The sequence below is a fragment of the Balaenoptera musculus genome, chromosome 8 (genome assembly GCF_009873245.2).
Source record: "Balaenoptera musculus isolate JJ_BM4_2016_0621 chromosome 8, mBalMus1.pri.v3, whole genome shotgun sequence".
Lineage (NCBI taxonomy): Eukaryota > Metazoa > Chordata > Mammalia > Artiodactyla > Balaenopteridae > Balaenoptera > Balaenoptera musculus.
Genome location: NC_045792.1, coordinates 52,365,757 through 52,390,773, shown reverse-complemented (window position 1 = coordinate 52,390,773; position 25,017 = coordinate 52,365,757). Strand labels below are relative to the sequence as shown.

At 47.9% G+C, this 25,017-nt stretch overlaps 1 protein-coding gene across 5 annotated transcripts in view; it reads right to left on the bottom strand.

Moving 5' to 3' along the window:
• Positions 1-25,017, bottom strand: part of TENM4 (teneurin transmembrane protein 4) — a 749,934-nt gene that overhangs the window by 233,898 nt on the left and 491,019 nt on the right. For 4 of the 5 annotated variants that reach the window (XR_005020977.1, XM_036861484.1, XM_036861485.1 and 1 more), the window contains one exon: positions 5,531-5,786. Coding sequence is in view for 3 of the 5 variants with exons in the window: in XM_036861484.1 (XP_036717379.1) it covers positions 5,531-5,786 (256 nt within the window). In the remaining 2 variants the exon portion in view is untranslated. Of the gene's footprint in view, positions 1-5,322; positions 5,441-5,530; positions 5,787-25,017 lie in introns of those variants that run through there. The other variant, XM_036861487.1, reaches the window with a different exon arrangement.

Sequence of the window (25,017 nt, the reverse complement as noted above, 5' to 3'; positions counted from 1 at the left end):
CAAGTTACTTAAGTTTTCTGTTCTTCAGATTCTTCACCTCTAAAGTGAGGAGGGTAATAAGACTACCTTTCTGTGCAGAAGAGTTAAGATAGCAGTCCTGACTGCTATCCTTCGAAAGGCCTGCTCATAAGGTTGGCCCTTGGCTGGTGTCTGGGAACTTAGGGTTCAGGAGGGTTCCCACCATCAACTGATAAGAGGGGCTGACTCACTGAGTTTTATTTGTACAAACGATATGGTTTATGCTGAACACCTGCTTTCCTTCTGGGAGTCTGGATTGTGGGTACTTGCCAGGCAGGTGATATCCATGTGACCAGCCCCCAATAAAAACTCTGGGCCCTGAGTCTCTAATGAGCTTCCTCGGTTGGGAGCTCATTAGAGCACCCAAGGGGGGCCCTCTGAGTGTTTGTTGTGATTGTTATTTGAGGCTTCCAAGCTGAGGGAGCAACACCCTCTCCTCTCCTCTCAGAGCAACATCCAGACAGCCCTGTCTCCATTCATTCATTTATGGGTCTGCCTCCCTCCCTAGACCTCCAGCTTCTTATGTGGCAGTGGCTGTATCTTATGCATGTCTGTGACGGAATCACCAATGACAGGGACGACCGTCCTTCCCAATTCCCTGCGATGCTCAGGGGCCGGCCTGGCGCACCAGCAGACACCGTGTGCCATTCTGGGAAGCGCATCAGGGCCGGGCTGGAGACCACGGGATCGTCTCCCATCCCTGAGGGTGGGCAGGGCTGTTCCCCAAATTGAGTAGGACCACAAAGTGGCCCCCAGGCTCCCAAACCAGGCCTGAGATCACATGAGTTAGAGCTGAGGTCTGGCAGCCTTCTACTCCAGCTTCCCCTTCATCCGACAGGAGCCTGATGGGTTATTAATCAGGCAGTCCCTGTGGAATCAATTACGCGTCTGATGCTGCAGAGTGTGAGAGAAGTGGATCAGGTTTTAGGGGACCCTGAACACATGGCTCCCACCAGAACGGACCACAGATGCACCTGCAGGGCTTAAAGTAATACCACACCCCGGCTCTGGGGAGCACAGGTAGACAAGATCTCCTCCTTGGGGGACTCAGTCGCCCTGGGGGAGTGCCAGTGGCACAGCGGGGGCAGAGAAAGGAGTGGGTTAACCAAGCCCTCTCTCTTCTTCGTCCTTCTGCTAGCCTTCCTTTTCCTGCCAGCATGCAACTGAATTTCCCCCTGGTCATTCTACCAGCTGTTATGGTATTTGCTCAGCTATTTATTTTAGACTCTCAACAGAAACTCAGTGTGACAATTAGGGAAGGGTCTGTGGCTGTTTCTCTGGCATCAGGAGGCCCCCCGTTCTGGTGGGGCTTGGCAAAGCTGTTTAGGACAACGGTCTCAAACAGGCCCTGCTCTCTGGGGCTTCTAGGGCTTTGCTCAGGCTGCGCCTCTCCAGGCCCTCCTTTCCTTCCTGCCTCTCCCTGGGGCATCCTGCTTTTCAACACAGTCACACAGCACCAGGTCCGTTGGGAAGTCTTCTCTGTGCCCCACTCAAGTCTCAGGTGAGTATATGTATCCATTCATTTGTTCCATCATTCATTCACTCATTCATTTCACCTGTGTGTTAATATCTGTCAAGCCCCCAGCAGGTGGCAAGGCTGTGTTGTGTGCTGGGGATCCCGAGGCAATTAAAACACGTTTCCTGTGCTCATCTCTATCCTACTGCAAGAGTCTATTCTCTTAAATGTCTCAGGCACACAGTAGGCATTGCGTGAATATTTACTGCACAACAAGTACTACATGATAAGCAGATGAGCACTTACTATGTGCTAAGACATTTGCAGGCATTATTTTATGTAATTGCTCCAACATCCTTATGAGGCAGTATGGTAGATTCAAGGTGGATGAAAATTCTTGGCACTTCTCCCTTTGAGAAGTGGGGTCTACTGTCCCTCCCTTGAAGCTGGCTGGCCTGTGACTGCTTTGACCAACAGAATATGGCAAAAGTGACACCGTGCCAGTTCCGGGCCAAGCCGTTTAGGAGGATCAATGGCTTTTTGTCTCGGTGCAGTGGAGCCTTGAGCTGCTGGGGACAAAGTACAGTTCCCTGCAGGGAAGGCCATGTGGAAAGACCCTGAGACCACATCAGAAGGAGAGGGGCCCTACCAAGCCCAGCTTTCCAGCTGTCTCCCCCAACGTGTCAGGCATGTGAGTGAAGCCATCTTGGATCCTTCAGACCAGCCCAGCCAACAGCCAAATACCACTGATGGACCCCAGTCTATCCCACGCGGAGCAGAAGACCAGCCCAGCTGAGCTCTTCCTAAACTGCTGATTCACACTATGAAGTACAATCAACTGGTGTTTTTAAACCACTAAGTTTTGGGTAGTTTGTTATGTGGCAATAGATCATCAGAACAGGAATTTGCTAATATTTTGTCCCTTCTAGAGACGAAGACTTATAAGGTCTAGGTCCACAGCTAGTGAGCACTGGGGTGGGGGGTGTCTGAGCATAGCGTGTGTCTGACCCTGAAATCTGTGCTTTGAACAACTCGCTACAGTGAGTGGACCATCACTGATGCCCTCAGAACACCAGGGCCAAACTCACTTCTTCCAAGTAGACAAGAGATAGAACCTGTGGTTTCCTCTCAATTCTTCTGGTGAGTAGGAGCTTAATAAATATTTTTGAATGACTTTTTTCTTCACAGGGTTGATATGCGGAGCAGATATATATGGCAAAAATGGAAACGGCCTTTATAGCGTGTATTTTAATGCCAGGCACTGTGCTGTGTGTTTCTCATATATTTCATTTACTCCCAACCCAAGAGGCGTGAATTCTTGACCCAATTTACAGATGGGGACGTCAAGGTTCAGAGACGTTAAGGAGGCTTTCCAGCTAGCAAGCATTAAAGCCAAGGTAGGAATCCACATCCATCCGATCTAAAGCCCACATCCTTCCCACCTCACCAAGTTGATCACAGTTACTTTTGATTCTATCTATCTGCCAGACTTGACATTGATCCCTCTTAAACTATACCTTGTTAGTTTTGTGCTGTCAACCAGTTGGTATGAAGATCTAGAATTCTGACTGTGTTATCCACTGTATTAGGCGCCTCTCCCAGTTTTAGGCTATCTTTAGATGCACAGAACTCTGAGGTCACAGCGGAAACCTTCCTCAAACATTTCACCTGGGTCTTCAAGGACTTTGCTAGGCCAAGAAGCGAGGAGGGAGGTGACTCTGGCAGAGAGTTGTGCAAAGAGTATGTGCAAAGGCACAGGGGCATGAAAGGCCTGGGGATTTGATGGAATACTGATAAATACACATATATGTACACTCACATATACACACATATACTGAATATTAAATTTACATAATTATGTTATATATGTGAATGGATTTAGAAAAGCAAGAAAATGTGATATAAACATGAGTAGACGCCAACATGTTAACAATGATTACCATTTGGTGGTAGATATGGGTGACTTTCTTTCCTTGCTTATTTCCATTTCCTAACTGCTCTACAGAACATTAGTTGAATGATAAAGTATAAGAAAAAAGAAAACAAAGTTCCATGTGGTTTGAGCAATGGACGTGGGAGAAGAGAGGGTCAGATAGGCATGTGGGCACTGGCTAACGAGGCAAGAGACTTAAGCTGGGACCACCTTCACATCTCAAACTAACCGTCAGGAGAATGTCCCTGCTACTGGTCCTCTATCTTCCTTTCCCTTGAAAAACTTGGAGAACCACCTCTTTTTTTTTTCCCCCCCCAAGCCCCGGAATACCCTTTCTAGCAGCAGGGGAAGAAGAAAACAGCACATAGAAAAAGCACAGAGGCGGACAACAAGGAAAGTCAGCCGCAGGTCCTCGGCTCAGCAACTCGGGAGACTGGGAGGCCGCAGAACGGTCGCTCCACTCTGGGATGAGAACCACCTACTTTGATCCTATGTGAGAAAAATGAACATCTAAGCAGAGGGAGTAGCTGCCATGCTCCATGCAGAGAATCAGAACCATCGATTACTTGCTGGCTTCTTTCAAAACCAACCATGTGCTGTCATTCAATAAGCACTTTGGAAATAATGGAGATCTGATTAAGCTACTCTGGGTAGGAAGACATACAATTATCTGACTCTGTCCGTGAAGAGAGCAAAGGAGGCACGTAGGAAAAAGTCACACATGATTTTAAAGACTGTCAACGGAAACATATTAATTAAGGGACTAGGGGCAGGTTGGGCCACATCTGTGAGAAATTTGCTTTTGGAAAAATGATTCTACATGAGTAAAATGGCACAAAAGGATGTTGATTTTCTCTCACTGGACCCACTAGCTCAGTGTGGGAATACCACCGTCATGCGCCAGGCAGAGTCAGATGGGTACGCCTTCCACGTCTAGATTAATTTCACTTCCTCAAATGTGGTATGACTTTTGTCCTCTTCGCAGATAAGGAACAGGAGTTTGAGAAAATCTTTGTTCCCCACTACTTTGAGAACTACTTTCTCTTTGAGAAAGAGCTTCCAAATGTCCAGCCTGGGACACTTCATCCTCAGTTTAGAGAAAATAGGAAAAGGCTATGTCCCCCAAAGCCAAGAGCGCTTATCTCAGAGTGGTAGGATTATGGGTACATCTAACTTTCGTCTTTCTATCTTTCTGCGTTTTCTCCAGTGGGTTTGTATGGTTTTTATAATCTTAAAAAACTCCCTACTGTTTGGGAAAAATAGTGGCTTAGCAAAGGGAAGGAAGAAGGCTATGAACAGAGGCTGACTGAAATCCCTGAGCTGAAAGAAGCATTCGAGGAGGCTGGAAGAAGGGAGAGGTAGAGGGGGTCCAGGCCAGGAGAAGACGGTTGGTGGTGTAGGGAGACAACACTGCACCCGGAAGCTGGGCCACTTGGGTTCAAATCTCAGTCGTGCACGGACTGCCTACCCTTTTTGAGTCTCAGCTTCCAAGTCTCTTAAATGGGATCACAATAGTAATACCTATTCCCTAAAGTTGTGAGGATTCTATCATATCCCACATATGAAAGCCCTTGTAACCAAAACTCAAATGTATCAATGTTAGGGATTATTAAGGCTCTGGGTATAGAGGGGCTAGGCCAGCAGGAGAGGAGGAGAGGAGGTGAGGGGAGATGGCAGTCACCGAGCACCCGCCGCAGGCCAGGCAAGCTCATGCCAGGCAGAGGGTGACCAAGTCACGGTAGGGAAAGGCAGAGGTGTGGGCCCAGATCAAACCCTGGGAGCCTGCTCTCCACCAGCCCCGCTCACACACATCAGCTCTCATCTACTGTTACAACAGCCTTCTCCAGTGGGCAGCAACCCCGTGGTGTATGAAAGGGAGGCACAAAGGGGGTCAGCAAATTGACCAAGGTCATACCTTCAGTAAGCAGCAGGTTAGCCCTGAACTTCAGGGCTGCTCGGTTCCCAAGCCCCAGCTCTCTCTCCCCTACATCATGCCACCGCCCTTCTCGTATCCCTACGCTGTGGCCCAGACCCCAGCCGCCCGGGCCGGGACAGGTGGTGGGCACACAGCGGGGCCCCTCCAGAGCCCGAGGGTCTCAGCCCGGCCGCCCCGCGCCCCGCACCTGGTCTCCAGCGGGATGTTGCTGTTGAGCAGCCAGTTGTCCTGGGCGTGGGCCGGCTCCTGCGCGCCCCCGGCCGCGGGCTCTCCGGAGAGCGAGTGATCCGTGGGGGCCGGGCTTGGGTTGCTCCTCGGAGTGAAGTTGCCCCGGTTCAGGGAGCTAATGGAGGCCGCGTGGTGCTGGTTAGGGGTGTGGGCGTGCGAAAGCGGCAGCGGCGGTGTCCGGAGCCGAGAGTGGTTCTGCAGGCTGCCCGCGGGATCTAGGGCACAAACACGCGCAGTCAGCGGGGCGGGGACGGCCCCATGGGGACCTCGCGGCAGCAGCCGGGCCAGCCGGGCCAGTCACAGGCACTGGCAAACCGGACACGGTCATGCGGTCAATACACAGGTGCTCGACAGGCACTTATTGAGCACCTGCTCTTCTAGGTGCTGGAGATACACCAAGGAGCAAAGCAGACAAAAATCCTGTCCCCACTGAGCTGACATTTTCGTAAGAGAGATAATAAACAAGATTAAAAAAAAAAAAAGACTAGCCTCGCATGTCATCAGCTTCCCGCTGTTTCTTTGGTACTTTTAGGGTATGGCTAGAATCAGTAACTTCAACATCACCTGGGAATTTTTTCGAAATGAAAATTCTTGGGCCCTGCCCCAGAGTTACTGAACCATGAATTCTGGGGTGGGGTCCATTAATCTGATTCCACAAACTCTCCAGGTGATTCAGACGTGTGCTAAAATGTGAGCATCACCAATTACACACAATGGTACATAGCAAGTGAAAAAAACAAGATAAGTTAATACATAGTTTACCGAGATGGTGATAAATCTGAGAACACGTAAAGCCAGGAAGGGCGCTGTGGCCTGTGTATTTGGAGGCAGTGGTGAAACTTTAGGTCACACAGACAGTGATGGCCTCAGGTGACTTTTGACTAAAGGGAATGAGCCACGCTGGTGTCTGGGGGGGGATTAAAAACCACCACTAACATCTCTTGAGCCCTTACTATGTGCCAGGCACTATTCCGAGCCCTCTACCTGTGTTAATTCAGCTCATCCTCACGACCCACTACAAAGCAGGTACTGTCTGTATCTCCATTTTACAGGTGAGAGAATTAAGATACATATTTTATTTATATATATTAAATATACTTATATGTATATGTTTTATTTATATATAAATATTTATATTTTATTTACTCCTTTCAAGTACTTGGAGCAATAGGTATTATTATCACCAAATTTATAGGTGAAAAACTTAAGACTCAGAGCAGGTAAGTAAAGTGCCCAGGGGCATATGGCTAAGTGGATGCTATTTACAAAGAAAGTTTCTAGTGATGCCGCTAGAGGCAAGTCCTGGAAGTAAATCTGAAGTACCATCCTCCTAAGCTATGCTCACAAAAAGCCTAGCTTTGTAAGCTAAGGATATTATGAGGGTGGAGAAGGTCAGGAAACTGGATTCCGTTCTAGATTTTGCCACTTATTAACCACATGACCATTGTCGTGAACTGTATGTTTATGTCCCTCCAAAATTCATAAGTGGAAGCCCTACCCCCAATGTGACGGTATTTGCAGATGGGGTTTCGGGGAGGTAATCAGGTTTAGATGAGGACATGAGGGTTGAGTGTGCTTATAAGAGGAGACCAGAGAGCTAGCTTTCTCTCTTTCTCTCTGCGCCATGTGAGGATATGGCAAGAAGGTGGCCATCTGCAAACTAGGAAGAGGCCTCTCACCAGATGCTAAATCTGCCCATACCTTGATCTTGGACTTCCCAGCCTCCGGAACTGTGAGAAATAAAAGTGTGTGGTTTAAGCGACCCAGTCTATGGTACTTTGCTTTAGCAGCCCAAGGTGACTAAGACAGAAATTGGTACCCAAAAGTGTGATGATGCTGGAACAAATATCTAAAAATGTGGAAGCATCTTTGGAACTGGGTAATGGGTAGAGTCTGCAAGAGTTTTGAGGTACGTGCTAAAAAAAGACTATGTTGCTCTGTTGAGGGACTGTTAAATGTGATTCTGGTGAGTGCTCAGGAGAAAAAAAAAAAAGAAGTGTAGAGAAAGTTTCTATCTTCTTAGAGAATACATAAATATGTACAGACTAGTGATAGAAATCTGGACACTAAGGGCAATTCTGATGAGATCTCAGAAACAAGGAGCATGTAATTGGAACAATGGAGGAAAGGCGATCCTTGTTCTATGGTGACGAAGAACTTGGCTGAACTGTGTCCGTGTTCTAGTGTTTTGTGGGAGGTAGAAGTTGTGAGCAATGAAATTAGATATTTCTCCGAGGAGATTTTGAAGTCAAGTATTGAAAGAGTGGCTTGGTTTCTCCTGGCAGCTTCGAGTAAAATGAGAGAAAAGAGAAATGAATCAAAGAAAGAACGGTTAAGCAAAAAGAAACCGTAACTTAAAGATTTGAAAAATTCTCAGCCTGCCCGTATTGCGAAAAATGAGAAAGTATGTACGGAAGAGAATACCATGGGTGGGGCTGATTGACCATTTGATAAGAAGATGTCTATGGGTGTGAACCATGGACCTAGTCAGCCACCCCAGAAGGAACACTGCCAATCTGAACCGAAGAAGATGGAGACAGAATGAAGGACAGCTGTCAAACGTAGAGTCTACAGGACAGGACCGTAAAGCTAATTGGCTCTGAATTTGCACTATTCTTCAAGAAAAGGGAAGTCTAGCCTTGAAGGTGATTCAGAGATCATCAGGGACACTGCCTCGGTTTCAAAAGGTCTAAGACTTTTTCATGGCTGAGTAGTATTCCACTGTATGTTGCACCACATCTTCTTTATCCATTCCTCTGTTGATGGACATTTAGGTTGCTTCCATGTCTTGGCTATTGTAAGTACTGCTGCAATGAACACTGGAGTGCATGTACCTTTTCTAATTATGGTTTTCTATGGATATATGCTCAGGAGTGGAATTGCTGGATTATATGGTAGTTCTATACTTAGTTTTTTAAGGAAGCTCCATACTGTTCTCCATAATGGTTGTACTAATTTACATTTGAGATTGACACATACACACTACTATATATAAAATAGATAACTAATAAGGACCTACTGTATAGCACAGGGAACTCTACTCAGTACTCTGTAATGACCTATATGGGAAAAGAATCTAAAACAGAGTGGATATATGTATATGTATAACTGATTCACTTTGCTGTATACCTGAAACTAACACAACATTGTAAATCAACTATACTCCAATAAAAATTAAAAAAAAAAGAAAAAGAAAAAAAGGCCTAAGACTAAGACAACCATGCACATATCATGTTACCTCTTTGAGCCTCAGTTTTATCATCTGTAAAATGGGGGAAAGAGTTTATTAAGGGAACCACAGAGCTACAGTGATATCAAATGAGGCAATCAATGGGAAGGAAACATTTCTCAAGTTCACAGTTTACAAAGTATTCCACATCACTTGTTCCTCTCGAGAATCCTGTATTTCACAGAGAGGACTGAGAGTCAGTGAATATGGGATCCAAACCAAGACAGGTATGATATTCCAAAGGCTGTGCTCTTCCTTGGCTCAGCAGACAGCCTTCTGGAAATCATCAAGCACAATCAAGTGTGAGGCACTATCAGTGTTACGGCTACTTTTAGTGGAAGATGCATCACTCTCTGCTTTTTATGTAACCCTGTCTTTTATGCCAACGAGTTATAAAGCAAATCTGGTGGGAGTGGGGCTGGGTAGCAATAGAAGGGAAAAAGAAACAGAAACCCATGTGAGCGGATCACTTCCTTCCTATGAATCATTTTCAGGATAAAGCCCACATGGGATCTACCAAGCCCTTTAGAATTTGATCCATGCCTGTCTTTCCAGCCTCATCTCTCATCAGCTCCCTCCCTGTACCCTCCACACCTTTCTCTCAGAGGCCAAGAGATCTGCTGGGCCACAGAGTGGCTAACATTTCAACTCCAATGAAGATGGTCTCCAGGAAAGCCACAGAATATGAATGGTACCCTCTGAAGATGTACCATGCTGTGGTCCTGGACCAGAAGATTGCCAACAGAGATGCCCCTTGATGGGAAGGGAGAGGACCTGGGAGCCAGGAGAACAGGCAGAGAACAGACAGCCTTGGACCAGGGAGAAAGCGAGAATATGCAGGGTCATTTGTTTGGTCCACCTGTCCTCAGGCAGCACTTTAATGGAGACATGTGGAGCCTGGAAAAGAAGCCAGCAGCAGAAGCAGCCTCCTGGGTTGATTGAGGGTCCCTCCCTACCCCTGGCCTTTCAGTCCAGGGCACTACTGTCCAGTAGTTATCAGGAGGCCAGCAGAGAAGGGTGACCTAGTCCTTGCCCCTGGCCCATCACTAGGAGTCAAGCTTCCCATGGCATTTTACCTAATTGATATTAATAGCTGCTGCCATGTATTTGAGCACATACTAAGTGTACTTTCACGGCCTGAACCTTTCTAATGCTCACAGCAGTTCCTAGGGGGCAGTATGATTATCATTCCCATTTTACAGATGAGGAAGCTGAGGCTTACAAAACTAGTGAGTGGTCCTTACTAATGCACAGCCTGAATTCTGTCTACCAAACCATGGTGCCTTTGCATAAAACACAGATACCTGCTTGACCGTCTCAGTCCATGGCCAAAGGCAAGAAAAAGACCCTCAGTGAAGAGAGCAAGCATCCGAGGTCTGGGTCAGGATAGGCTGGCCTGCAAGCCTACAGACACTTGCTGTGTGACTAAGTAGGATGCCCGACTCTGGCTTGATAGAAGCACTGCCAAGAGTCCTGAAATGATGAGATTTTAAGTATACGCGTCTAAAAGGAAATTCTCCTATGGGGATAAGGAATGTCCTGGTCCAAATCCGTTCTATTTTTTGAAGCTCAGCTCAATTGCCACCCCTTCCAGAAAGCCTTCCTTGATCTACCCTCCCCAAAGTTCTCTTTTCCTCCACTGAATGCTAACACAGCAGGTAACCTGGACCACTCACCTTTTCTTTCTCCCCCAGAGCATGCATACTTATGTCCCCACCTTGCCTCCTCTAGTAGGTATAAAAATCCCTGTTCCCTCTGTGCTGTTGATCACAGGTCCTAGAATGAAGCAGATGCTCAATGTAGGTTTATTGAGCGAGTGGCTCTTGTGAGTGGTCTGGGCAATCTGTCCAGGAGGGTAAGGTTGGTGTTGAGGATATTTGTATGCCAAAAATGACAGCAGGCCACCTGGGCTCTCTAGGCCATGGGTCCATACAGCCCTTTACTTACTTGCCTGGAACCAGAGTCCCAGATGCTTCAGCTGGGCTCTCTATTTCCCTTCCATTCTGAGAACACTAGGAAAGGGGATTCTGATGTCTCCCAGGTTTCCCAGGGAAAGGCTCTGTGTTTGGGGGCTCAGCAATGGGAGTGCACTCACAACCCCCAAAAAGACATGGTCTTCCCAAGGAGCAAATGTTTTCTCTGTTCTGAATGGAGACTCCTTTCTGCTCCTGTGGCCAGGAGGGAAGACAGAGAGGAGAGGCCTTCTTTTCTCCCCTTATCCTCCCCGATTTATACTCTCATCTTTAGAGGGAATTCAGAACCAATTCACTCATTCAGCATGTACTGAATCCCCTTTCTGTGCCAGGACCTGTAAGCCGGGTGTTGGGAATACAACGGTGAATGAGATAGCGGTGGCCTAAGAGAGAAAAGAACTCTCTTGTGGTTCCTACTCACTGGCTGGGTGGCCTCCAATAATTCACGTCACCTTCCTGGTCCTTGGTCTGTGCACCCGTGAAGGGTGCACAAAATCCTGCGTCACCACTTTCTGGAGGATATCCTTTGCTCAAGTGCCAAATACAGAGTGAGCCCCTACTGTGCCCTGAGGGGAAGGGCCCTTGCGCCATTCACCCCAAATCACCGGTAAATATTTATGGAATGTGGGGGGCAGGGAAGGGAGAACAAATCAGGTAGGTGGACCTCTTGTCTGCACAAGCAATGGCTTCTCTTCTGCTACCTGGGAGTAAGCACTGGTACATTTGCAAAGCTGTGGTGTAATTCCAATTCATACCCTCTTTTCGCAGATACAGCCACTAAGTATCTCTCTGAATGAAGCCCAGATATGAGTCATTTTTACTGTTACGTTGCACACCTCTGTCAGTAAAGGCCACTTGCTTATCTGAGTTTTGCAAGCCTGGTTTTCCAGGAAGGTTTTTTGCTTCCTACCAGTTCTCACATATATTTACAGTTGCTGGTTCCCTCCAACACCTCAGACGTTTTCATTTTATATGCACAAAAATCCTGAATACCAAATGCCTCTGGGCTGCATCTCCCTGAACCGGGATCATAGTGAGGCTTCTTCAGTGTGTTGGGCAGAGCAGCAGGTGATAGGAGACTAGGCTTTTGATGTCAGACAGCCCTGGGTTCAAGGTTTGGCTTTGCCACTTATAAGCTGTGTGACCTTGATCAAGATACTTAACTTCTCTGGAGCTTCAGTTTTCTTATCATTATATGGAGATAATGCCCATCTTATAGGGCCATTATGAGAAGTAAATGAGATTATATATATATATATAAGGTTCTTAGCACAGTGCCTGAAATACAGTAATGCTAAAAAAAAAGTAACTATTAATTCCACGGTTATGGTAAAGCCATGCTGAATGGATAAGGTGTAAAGTGCTAAATTGTCACCGCGACGATCACTCTACAGCATTTACAATAGGGGTGCCAAAGCAAAAACCTTTGAGAGAGAAAGAGCAGGAACATGCCTGGCAGAAATGTGGTCCTCTTCTTTTACAGGTGAATCCCACTCTGGACAACCCCACTGGTTTTCAGGAGCCCTGGTCTCGGGAAGGTGCTTGTAGCTCGACGTGCAGATCAGAAGCAATGAGGATGGCTGCAGCCTGACACGCAGTACTAAAGTGGACACACGGGGTCTCCATGTCCTCAAAGAGTAGGGCCCCTTTCTGCGTTAGGTAAGCATCTCAGAGCAAACCAGGGTGCTGCTCTGTCCTGGGTTCAGGGTGTACCCTAAGGAGAGGGCCCCTGAGGTTGTGCAACCAATCAGCAATAGAACAGCCCTGTGTTGTGTGCAGGGACTTGAGGAGTTTTAAGATTAGCATGAGCCCCAGCCTTGACAAATAGCTGGTGTTTGGGGGACAGATGTAAAAGGAGTTCCAGAGCGGAGCTCAGGAGCCTCCCAGACCTAGGTTCAACCGTGGCTCTGTCTCTGACAAGCTACATGATTTGAGGCGAGTCACTCAAGTTCTCTGAGCCTCTAATTCCTCACCTATAAGTATATAGTAGTAACGTAATAAAAGGAAGAGGAGGAGGAAGGGCTATCATCAAATGAATATACAGAGATCTAGAGATGAAAGAAACATGGTCTCTGACTTTGAGCTGCTCACAATTTAGTAAAAATAACAGACACACCAAGAGATACTACACAAGATAGTAATTATGATGAGATGATAATAGTTAACATTTATTGAGTACTCTCTATGTGACTGGTTCCGAATGCTTTACTTATTTAATCCTTATAACACCCCTATAAAGAAGGTACTATTATTACTTCCCAATTTATAGATGAGGAAACTAATGTACAGAAAGGCTAGGAACTTTGCCCAAGATTCCTAAACCACTGAGTGATGGAGCCAGAATTTAACTCAAGCATCTGGCCCCAGAGTCCACACTCTTAACCATCCTGCTTTACGTACACGGAGGGAGTGGACACAGGGAATGTGCCCACATTGATGCCCATCACATGGCGAGCGGTCCACAAGCATTGGCTCCTAGAATCCTCGTTAGCCTTACACTGAAGCCCCGCTGGAGCTCAACGGAGCACAGAGAGGGCTGCCAGCTTGACTGTCAGGGTCGGGGCAGGGTTCATGACAAGTGACATGTGCCCTGTGTCTAAAGGCTATTCCAGGCATTGGATGATGCATGTGTGGAGGTCCAGAGTTGAGAGAGAGAGAGAGAAGGAGAGAGTGAACGTGAGGCCGGCTTGGGCACTTCTCTAACTAGTGTTGGGGTGGCTGTGAGGGGGCAGTGGCAGGAGGCCAGGTGAAGACACTGGGAGCAGGTCTGGGCGGTGGTCGCCTGGAGATGCCAAACAAAAGAACGTGGCCTTTATCGGGAGGGTGGGAGGGCGCCCCGATGGGCTTTGAGGCGGGAGGGCCGTGATCACAGCAGTGTTTGAGGCAGATTCCTGGCGGCCCTGTGGAGGATGACCCAGGCGGGGGCAGGCTGCAGGCAGGACCCAGACTGCCTGTGGGATGCTTGACTGCCAGCAAGACCCCAGTGGAGCGCGTCGTCACCCTTTTATAAGAGCACGTTCAGGAGAAAGAGACATAGACGTGCAGAGCTGTGGCTCAGGCGGAGAATCTGCATGTGTCAACAGCTCTGCGATCTAGGCCGGCACTGGCTCTGAGAAAGGGTGCCAGGCTGGGCGTCCACCTCCAACCCTGCGAAACGGCCGCCAGGCGCCGGAAGGTCTCCTGGCTGCAGAGTTAACAATGACCCAGCGTGCGCTGCAGTCATTCATCGGGCCCTATAAAGATTGTCAGATATGAGGGATGATGGTATTTAATTATCATAAAACACAAAAACTCCAGCTGCCTGAGCATGCCAAGAGAAAGAGTGATTTGGCTTCCATTAAAATGCCATCGACGACCACTGACTCGGGATGGTGCAGTAGCGGTGCTGAGAGCTTAGCTAATGAAGCTTGGCCTCCTCGACCAATTCACAGAAGCCAGAAAGCTCTCTTGTCACCACAGTCGGCAGCCGGGATCTGATGGCTTGACTTCCAGCCTCCGCTCTGCCTCCTTCAAGCTATATAATCTCGGACAATTTACTGAACCTGAGTTTTGGTTTCTTGTCAAATGTCTATGAAAGCACCTCGCAAACTGTAGGGTCCTGTGTGAGAGACAGAACTATCAGCGTTACTCTTATTGCCTCAGAAGGAATAAAAACAGTGGCGTCCGAATGGGAACCACTGGTCTGAGCTCGAGGCCAGGGGCTGCATTTGTGTGCTGTTTTCTCTGCCCATTCGTTCTCTCCCTGAACACATGCTTTCTGTTCACTTTCACTGCTGTGCTGTTTGTTCTGTGTCATGGCCCGTGTGCAGGGACTCTAAACGGGGAGGGCCCACACGGGCTGGGGCCGCAGGCTGGAGCTCCCTGAGGCTACTCTCCCGGTGCTCTTGATGGGGAGTGAAAAATAGCACCATGAGGTCACATTGTGGCTGTTTCTGCTCCCTCGTTCACTTCGGGCAGAACTTGGAGTGAATTCAGACTGTTAAAGTGCTTGTATGTGAGAAACAGTAATGAAGGGACAATGCCTTAAACTAATGCAAAAGCCCCATTGTAGTGCAGCGGTTTTCCAAAATAGGGCCGTCTGGAAATGCGGAAGGGGCTGTTTTTTGGTTGTTCCAATGACTGGAGAGCACACCTGGTGTTTGGCAGGAGGGGGCCAGGGAAGACAGCTGCATGCCATGCACAGCAACCGGTTAATCTTAAAGGTGATCCTAAAGGGTATGCCATCCAGTCAGAGGTTAGTCTAGTCCTAATTAGTCTAGGATGGGTAAATAGCTAATAAGACAAGATTTTATTCCCTGTTTGCTTCCACCCCCATCCCCAGTTTCACTCACTCTCTGTCACAGGAGGTGACTGCTAAGGACACCTGTGCTCCCTTGCCCCCTGGCTTCCAGATAGGTTTGGCTAATTGTTAGCGCAGCAGGACACCGGAAGGAGGAAGGGGGAAGAGGTTGAGGTCACCCCCTGGCCCCATCCTCTGAAGCCCTGCTTCAGGGCAGTGTCTCAGGCAGGAGCCTCATCCCACAAGGCTATAACGGGTTACACTTAGAGTGGTCTGGGGAAACTTCTAGTAAGAGCGAGACCTTGAACTGGGTACTGAGGTAGAGACAGGGTGAAGGTATATAAAGGGGAGGGAGCGGGCATTCTTGGCAGGGAGCTGGCACCAGCAAAGGCCCACAGGCTGAGAGATGCAGGCCCCTAAGGCAGCAGGATGGTGTGGAGACCTGGGCACTCGGAGTGGAGGGCTGTGAGGGGGAGCAGACGGAGAGGCTAGAGCCCACCTGCAAGAACCTGGGGCCAGAGGGGCAGCTTTAAGGGTATTCAGAGGGCTCACCCCAACTTCCAGCCTTTTAAAGCCAAATGTTAGAGCCTTTTAAAGCCAAATGTTAGAGTAGTCACAAGAATTAACCAGAATGCCCAGGCTTCATTAAAATGCACTCAGGATTCCTCATCCAGCAACGAATGTTCTCCTAGGGTGGGTGTGGGTAAGGGACACCCTGCTGCCTTCACCAGACAGTTGAGGAAAGAGCAGTGTCAAGAGTCTCTGTCAGAGAGAGGTATAATCAGCATTGTTATTTCCAGAGTCATGGTTATTTACAAACTAAGCCAAGGGCATCAAAAGCTATCTGTTCTAAGCGTGCGAATGAACAACTTGGCAGGGCCACCATCTGAACCTGGAAGAACTCTCTCCCAGTAGACATTTGCCCAAACTTCATTCTTGTGCCTGTCCCTATCAGCTGCTATTTGCTGTGTGACCTTAGGCAAGGCACTTAACCTATCTGAGCTCCAGTTTCCCCAACTGACAAACAGGAGGATGAGGTGGTGGGAGTCCCCTCTAATTCTAAAATCAAGGCTGAATCATTCTTGGCAGATGAGCCTGGGGTATCTGTTAATGAACATCTGCTTGCTAAAGATGTGCACAGCAAGTTGGCGGATTGGATTGTGCTGTGTGACTGGGCACCAAAGAAGGCAGAAAGATGGACTGGAAGGAAGAGAAACGTGGTCCTTCTTTCCTCCCTCCCTCTCTTCCTGCTTCCCTGCTTTCCTTCCTTTCACAAAGGTCACTCTCTACAAGCCCTGTGCTTGACACTGGAGACCCAGAGATGGATTAGTCGAAGTCCCTGCCTGTAAAATCCGAACAGACCAATCAGAAAAGGTCGGTTACAACCACAGGGGATCTTTCCTGGGTACATGGCTTTCCCCTAGCTTAAAGCTGTGTCCACCTTAGGGCAGAACTTGTCCTGGGAAAGCTTTCTGCTTGTCAATTAAGTTTTCTTTCCTTCCACTGTTACCTTCTTGCCCTTTTCAAAAATCGTCTGACCCATAAACTGTTAGGTTAAGTCCCAAATCAGTAAGGAGCCTTACCTATCAATAGGAGTGTGAGTGTCTGTGTGTGTGTTTGTGTGTGTGTTTGTGAGAAAGAGTGTAGGAGGTGGAATTCAGTTCAACAGGAGGCTGCAGTGTGCTGGAGCAGATTAGGAAGCTCATGGAAACACAGTGGGCTGCATTCGTAGAGGTAAAGCACGAAGGAGGGAGGTGATGGTCAGGCTGTGCTGATCAGCTGGAGTGGGTCCAGAGAAGGGACACCTGGATTGGGGGTCATGCCCGTGCTGTAGACACTGATCCTCCCCTGCAGTCTCTGGAGCTAGTCAGTGCTTTCCCTGCCTTCCTTGGATGGTGAGGGGTTTAGAAACTGTGTTCCTATGGGGATAAACAGCGGACCAATGCTGTTAGCCTGGGGAGGAGACAGGTTAGGGAAAGGGATTAAAGAAAGAGTGTGTGGCTAGGAGTCCAGCTGAAATACACCACATGCCTATGATTAGCTTTCCCAGCCTCGTCACTTAGGCCACACAATTCACAGCTCGGAAACTAAACACCAAATTATGTGGTGTATTAGAGAGTCCTAGACTGAAGAACTGTTTCCCGCTGTGTCATTAACTCACGCTGTGGCTTTGGAAAACTCCCTTCCCCTCCCTGGGCCTCAATTTGCCTGAAAAAGGAGGTTCCTTCCTTTTATAGATGATCTCCTGAGGTTCCTTCCAGCCTTTGACAGTCTGATTCCTCGTGGCTTCCCTTGTTCCTCTCGGGGAATTTTCTGGAAAGAAGGAGATGGGCAAAGCACTACTGCTGCCTTCAAACAGCCAAAGGATGGAGGAAGCGGCACATCTACTCCACGGGCTTTAGGAGAAAGAATCGGGGCCAAGCCCAGGAGGTTACCTGGAGGAACTCGCAGCGCAACTCCAGGAAACCCTTCTTCCTGCCAAGCTCTGCAATGGGCCACCTCTCAAAACCATAAGCTCCCTGCCAATGAAGTGGTTCGAAATAACTAGCCTCAACCTCCTCCCTGCACTTCAGTCCTCTGCCGCTCAAATGAAATTCGTACGGAGCATTCTCCAGTCGGCTCCCTCTCCTGTGCTCCTGATCTCAGCGTTACCACCTGCTGCCACACCACCCACCCCGTCCATCCAAGCAGGAGGCTGGGGATCACCATTGCCTTCTCCCTCTTTTTCAGGTTCAACGACTTAGCCGTGATTGCCAGACTCTGGCTTGGCCCTCCACATCCCTGGGTTCTCACCACTGCCACTGTCACGACCTCAGCTCATCAGTGGACACCCAGACCAGGGCCATAGATGACACTGGGGTCTCAGCCCACCGGCTCACCCCTGCTCCAGGTCACTCCCCTGCCATAAAGCCTTCTATGGCTCCCCATTGCCCACAGGACAAGACCCTCACCATCTGACCTGAGCCCACCCACCACTCCAGGGCTGCGCCCACAGCTCCCTACTCCCCTCTTTAAGAAGGTGCCAAGGTTAACAGGCTAATTATAAACCACTCATGAAACGGCTCACTGCCTGTCTCACATTCACGGCTTTGCACATGCTGTTTCCTTCTGCACGGAAGGTGTTTTTTCCTCCTTCACTGGTTAACTCAGACTAGAAGTTACCTTCTCTAGGAAGCCTTTTATGACCACCCCCTCAACTCCCCACCCCCGTCAGTTTGGGTTCAAAGCCCCTTTTCTGGGCACTTCTAACCCCCATGGCTCACTCGGAGTTATGATCACTTGTTTGCATAACTGTCTCTTCTACCAGACGGTACGCTCCAAGCGTGGAGGTCTTATCTTCATACATCACGGGCTGTGAGGCTAGAAGCATGACTCCTCTCTCTGGGGTACCTGGGGGGCTCTTTCACCCGGGTGCTGCCACTGGTTCCCAAGGGGCATGGGGTAGTTTGGGCCCTCTGGGCACCCTGATCTTTCTCTTTAAACTTGACCTGATGTTCTCCAAACTGCACAGGTTAGACAGCTGATCGCTGAGGCTGGCATAAACTCTCTATATTTTTTTATCAATGGTTGAAGAGGCCATGGAAAGGAAATCAAGACCATGAATCTCAAGGCTCCCACAGGGAAGAATCTATTTTGTTGAAATCGACATCAGCACTGAAGGTCAAGGTAGTTTATTGGGTGGTTTTCCTTACTGTACTCCCCAGGCCCGCCCCTCCCCCATGGCATGGGCCCTGCAGGAGGCTAAATGCCAGCACGTGGAGAGGTGAATTTTCACCCATCATGTTCACATCCCTCCCTCCATCTTATATCCATCAGTAGTTCTGAAGAAACTGCCTTCTCCTGGAAGAGACACTGACATGACTAGATGAAGCGACAGGCTGCTAGAACCCACGGAGCATTACTGCGTGTGGTTAAGTGCCACGGCTGAGGCTCAAGCTGCCTTGGGCTCAAACCCACTTCCCCCACTTACACACTGGGCCGCACTACAAATCTTTTTTGGGACCCCAGTTTCATGCCACCGTGGCCAGGAGGGTGAGTGCTGAGTTGGAGGGAACTGAGTTTGAAACCAGGTTCCACCACTTACTAGCTTTATGGCTGGCTCTGGGTGAGTTTTTTTAACCTCTGAAAGCCTTGACTTCTCCATCTGTAAAATGGGGATAATAGCGCCATCTGCTTCTTAGTCTTGTTTCAGAGGTTTAGTGGGACAGTGCATGATGGGTCCTTAGCACAGGACTGTCAAATAGAAGGACTCAGTTGAGGTTAATTATGAATTTCCTCTCACAGGATTCCTTAGATTCCTTAGAATCCCATCGAGTTACATTCCCCTTGGGCTGTGGAATCTGCAAGGGCAGAGATCTGATCTTTTTCACCCAGGGCTTGGTCTTCACTGTACCTTTAGCTGTTTTCCCTCTAGAGGCTATTAAGGTATCAGTAAGTGTTTGTTGAATGAAACGAAAGAAGCCCTTGTCCATGCAGGGTCTTTGGGTCTGGGCACCAGGAGGCTATCAGTGGGGAGGAGAATGAATATTTATTGACACATGACTATAAGCTGGGCCCTCAGAAAGGTTTCCTCGTTTCATTTTCAGAACAACACTAAAGGTGGGTCTTCATGTCCCCATTTTACAGACAAGGAAACTGAGCCTCATCAGCCTGCTCTGCCTTTGCCTATGACTTTTGCAAATGGGGTATCTCAGGCCTCAACATTCGGGGCAGCTTCATGAGATATGACATCTTGATTTACAGAAACCTGCCCAAGGTCATACCACTAGGAAATGATACAAAGCCAAGATCCCAGCACAGACCTCTCTGCTCGCTCTACTCTTGCAGGGAATCAAGCCTCCTAGAGGCAAAGGAAGAAGAAAAAATAAATTCAGAAGTACTTAAGCTCTGTGTATTGAGCAATTTATTAAATGCAAAACCTCTCGTATATTTTTGCTTTGACTGAGCAACAGTCATGTCAATAGTTACATGGATGAGGTGTTTGGGGACCCCAAAAGCTTTACTGTTTGATGACACACCCGAATAACAACACTGAGAGGCAGGTGTTATTATCCTTTTACACATGGGGAAACTGAGGCCCTGCAAGGCTAAGAGGCTTGCCCAGGCGCAGAGCTCGTAAGCAGTGGCCTCCCAGCCTCTCGAAACTGCATGGAAACACACACCTTCTACCTCGGCAGAAGGGCACCCACGCAACCCCAGCAAGTCACAAGGCAGCATGAGACCCCCGCCCGAGTGATCCTGACCTTTTTCCTCAGGCTGTAAAAGGTCCCACTTCTGGGAAAAGGCAGAGGGTATCCAACTAATTATACTATCAGAGAAACGCTTTCTATCATTTATGACATGACCACATGTGGCTTTTCCTTTTAATACAAGCTCAGGAGATCTTAGGCAGGTATTCCATCCATCAGTGTCCATGAACCAAGTCATACTAGGAACAGATAAAAGGAATTTGTCCTCCTGAAGTCCTCGGCAAACTGTCCAGCTCAGTCCCCAGGCCATGCAAATGTAATCATAGTACTAATAATGGCCTCAAAGGCTTACTGAGCTGTCAGCTACTCTGCTAAGCATCTCTAATGCACTTTTTTTCCCATTTCCTCTCCCCAGGAGTCCTTTGAGGCCGGTGTACGAGGAACACAACACGGAGTGGTAGGAGTGTGGGCTCTAGAGCCTGGCAGCCTGGGTTTGAATCCTGGCTCCAACACTTCCTAGCTGTGTAGCCCTCTTTCCTGACTTCAGATATGGAGATAGTACTCGTGGGGTGGTTGGGAGGATTCACGTAAAGCTCAAAGAGCATTCATGGCACACAGTAAGGACTCACCAAATGCTAGCTATCGTTATGTCTATTTTACAGATGAGGAAACTGAGGCTCAGAGAGAGAATTTGCTCATGCTCCATAGCTGCTCAGTGCCAAGACTGGAATTCAGATCTAACTTCAACTCCCACGCTCTTAATGGCTATGGCTTACTTTCTGCCCTTCACCCTACAGTTCACCAGCATGGCAGGTGCTCCAAGATGGTATGATGATTATTGTTATTCATAGTTGAGAATGCCTTGTTAAGTGTTATGCTCCTGGTCACTGCCCTCCCCAAGGTGACTGACCTCCAGCTCGTGCCCCTTCTCTTCCATGGCATCACGTGCAGCTTACAGAGCAAATCCCTGCAGCCAGGGCACAGACGGCACTAACTTCATTTCAATGCAAAAAGTGTACAGTCTGTGGGCACCACCTGGGCTCATTCCCCAAGTTAATTCTTTTCTCTTGGCCGTGGAATATTTTATTTTTCCAATTTCAGAATCTACTTACGTTAAAAAAGAAAGAGAGAGAAATCCAATCAGCCCAGCTCAGGTTTGTGAAACAAATAATGCAGCTGGCATAGAACCTTAATCAAACAGTTATATTCATAACCACAGTTATCACTGCTCTACCTAATTTCTACAGCCCAGGGCCTCCTGCAGAAAATGTCTCTTGACGATATAGGATGAAATGCAGAGGCTTGCTGACACTGCTGAAGGGGTGTAAAACTCCAGGCCTGGCATATTAATGAATCTGAAGCAAATATGGATTTGGAGGTACATGCTCCAGGAATTCCACCCACACCTGAATGTCATACTACATTTTCTTTCTTTCCTTTTTTTTTTTTTTTAAATAAGGAAATGGAAGAAGTAAACTTTTGCTTGGCTGCTTCCGTTGTTTTCTGGAAGAAATAAAGTAGAAAGGCCAAGCTTATTGTCCTGAAGAGGACAAGTGCTTCAGAGTCTGGTTGACATGGGCTTGAATTCTGGCCCTGCCATTCATTAGCCGTGTGACCTAGACAAGTTACTTAACCTCTCTGAGAGCATCAACAAAATGCAGATAATTATTCCTACTTACAGATTGAAAATTAAATGAGAGAACAGTGAGTTTCCTACTAGACTGTGAGCTTTGTATTCCCAATGCTTAGCACAAGTACTACTTTATTGTAGGTCTAATATAAATGTTTACTGATTGTACCTACAATCCTACTGTCCACTGTTTACTGAGTGATTACCATGTGCCAGGGATGATGCTAAATTCTTTACAGGCATGATCTTATTTTACCCTAAAAACAACCCTGTAAAGCATGTATTATTATCCCCCTTCCAGCTTTGAGATAACTGAGGCTCTGAGAAGTTAGGAGACTTGTCCCGAATAACACAACTAGTAAGAGGGGAGCAATCAGGAATCCCACAATCACAGAGGCAGAGCCAAACTCACACCCAGGCCCGCTGACTCTACTTCTCTGTCCTGCCCCCTCCTTTCACAGCACCCATCAAACATCACACACAGCACATTCTTAAGGATAGTTGTTTCCCCTTTCTTCCTCCTTTTGACCTCTCATGTTTTAGATTTCCTTGGGGCAACTCAGAAATCAGGGTAATATTTCAGGATATTTAGAGGGGCTTAGTCATCCTTTTCAGCCAACATCTGTTGAACATATGCAGCAGGCTTGCTCTTGGTTAGTTCCTGGGCAGACACTTTTATCCGTGCTGTGGCTTCCCAGATTTCTGGACTATCCAGAAGAAAGCAAAGTGAGGGATCTAACTCTCCTGAATGACTTGGGGGAAGAGAAGGTGTCCACCCAGGTACTTGGCGAGTCTGATTCAGCCTACTTATGCCCCTGCCCGTTATCCTAAGTGGCAGGGGTAGGCCTGGGCCCTAGTTGCAGCCCTGCCCTGATCTTGCTGGAATCTGGTGCAGTCACCCCACCTCTCTGGGTCTCAGTTTTTCCCTGTGTGGATGGAGAGTATTAGACCCAATTCATTTGCTCAGCAAATATTGCTGTCAGTTGTTTCCAAACTCTTCACTCCTAGAATCCTACTAATAATCCCCTTACAATTACCCTATGTTTCAAAATACTTTGTTTCCAACATAAGCTATATTAATTAACTAATCATGAATTGTTCTCCCATTTTTAAATCAAACACATGTAAACCTGATGATCAGAATTTCTGATAGGACCAAGAGGATTCAGTGAATGGATCCCTAGCACCTCGCTCACCGCTGACACGCGGTAGGCCCTGAGTTCACTAAACGAATGAGTGAATGAATGAATGAACGGATGGATGGATGGATGGATGGACACCTGGTGCTAAGCAGAAGGGCACTAAATGGTGGGAAAATACGGAGTCAGAGAGACCTGGATCTCGATACCAGCTCTACCATTCACAAGCTGTTTGATCTTGGATAGGTCACTTACCTCCCTAAGGCTCAACCTTCCCATCTAAAGGAAGACAGTTAGCTATGTCTTGCAGGACCATTGTAAAGTTGATTAATAATAATAGTAACAATGATAAGAAAAAGAACAGGAGCTAAAACATATACAGTGTAGAGTATGTGCCAGGCACCAGTCTAAATGATTTACACATATTAACTCAATCTTCCTAATAAGCCTAAGAGGTAGTTACTATTATCAACTCCTGTTCTACAGATGGGGAAACTACATACAAGAAAGATGTTATGTAACTTGCCCAAGGACAGACTTGCATGATGGAGACAGCATCCAAACCCAGGAGGTCTGGCTCCAGAGCCTGTGTTCTTAACCCTCCACTCTACTGCCTAGGTAGGTCATCAAAGTGCCGAGCACATAGCACGGTAACTCCCGTCCTTACTGAGGGGAAGCCCTCCAGGCTGGCTAGTGCACTCTTACAGCAGGACAATCAGCACGGTTTCCAGCTGGGCTTTTTGCAATAATGGCAATCACTCACAGCATCCCTATATTTACATGATCTGTAATGGCCCAGCAATAGCACTTGGGATGGAGCAGGAGGTGCTGTCAGACACTGGCTCTGCTGGGGACTGTACCACAAAGACCTTAGTTAATGGGAGGAAGAATGAGGCAAGTGTTGTCCGTTTAGCCTCCGTTTCTGGAAGACATGCAGAATTCCTCCTGTTCAAGGCGGTTCCCATCCACCATGCCTTTGCCTCTTCAGGGTACCTAGGTGGCTTTTACTTGCCTGGCATTTCTTCTGATGATAGAAATTCTCTTTTTGTTCTGGGAAGCCCTACTCTCAGCTTCTGAATTTGGATGGAACTGACTCCAGGGAGGCCAAGGAGGGCACCCACCCCCATTCCTCCCGCCAGGGTGTCTGATTCAGGCAGGGACATGTGACCCTGGTCAGGCCATTCAGAGTCAATCCTGGATTGTCTTTGGTGCTATGGGGATTTTGCCGGTGCTATGGGGATTTTGCTGGTGCTATGGGGAAAGAGGCACTCTCCTTTCCCTGGTTTACAAAGCTGGTAGCATATAAGCCTGGGGAGTCCCTTTGTCATCAGATGGGGAACACCTGTGTGAAAACGAGGCCAAAACAAAGAGAAACGGTCAAGAGAAAGAGATTCATGGAGACATTATTTGAATGCCTGGATCTAGCTACACTGATGGAAAAATGACCCCTGGGCTTTTCAGTTATATTACCCATTACATTTTCTTAAAAAAAAGCAGTTGGAGTTGGGTTTCCATCCTTTACAGCTGGGAGTCCTGTCTAACCCACTCTGACTGCTTACTCGTCCAGATTCCCTTTTCTGGCCCCTCCTCAATCCATGAGGTTGAAACTCAACTCAGAGATGGCAACACCACATCGAAGCCCTTGCACAATCTTCAGATAGACCTGGCCACACCCTCCTTTGGCCCCATGAACTGCCACAAAATGTCCCTGCACTTGCACACCCAGGACACTAACGTGTGTGCATGCACGTGTCCCCCACTGATTGTAAGCCCGAGGTAACTTCTTCACCTCTATGGCCCGTGCACCCAGCCCCATGCTTGCCACAAGGTAGGTGCCTATGCTCTGACATCACCAACGTTAAAGCACCTGACCACAAACATTCCAATTAAAAAAGAATGCTCCACTCCTATAAAGTATGACCATTTCTACCTCATGAGAAAATGTCCTGTAATGATCTGTGGATATTAAATAATGAGAGGACGTCCACGTCCAGGTGGCAGACCATG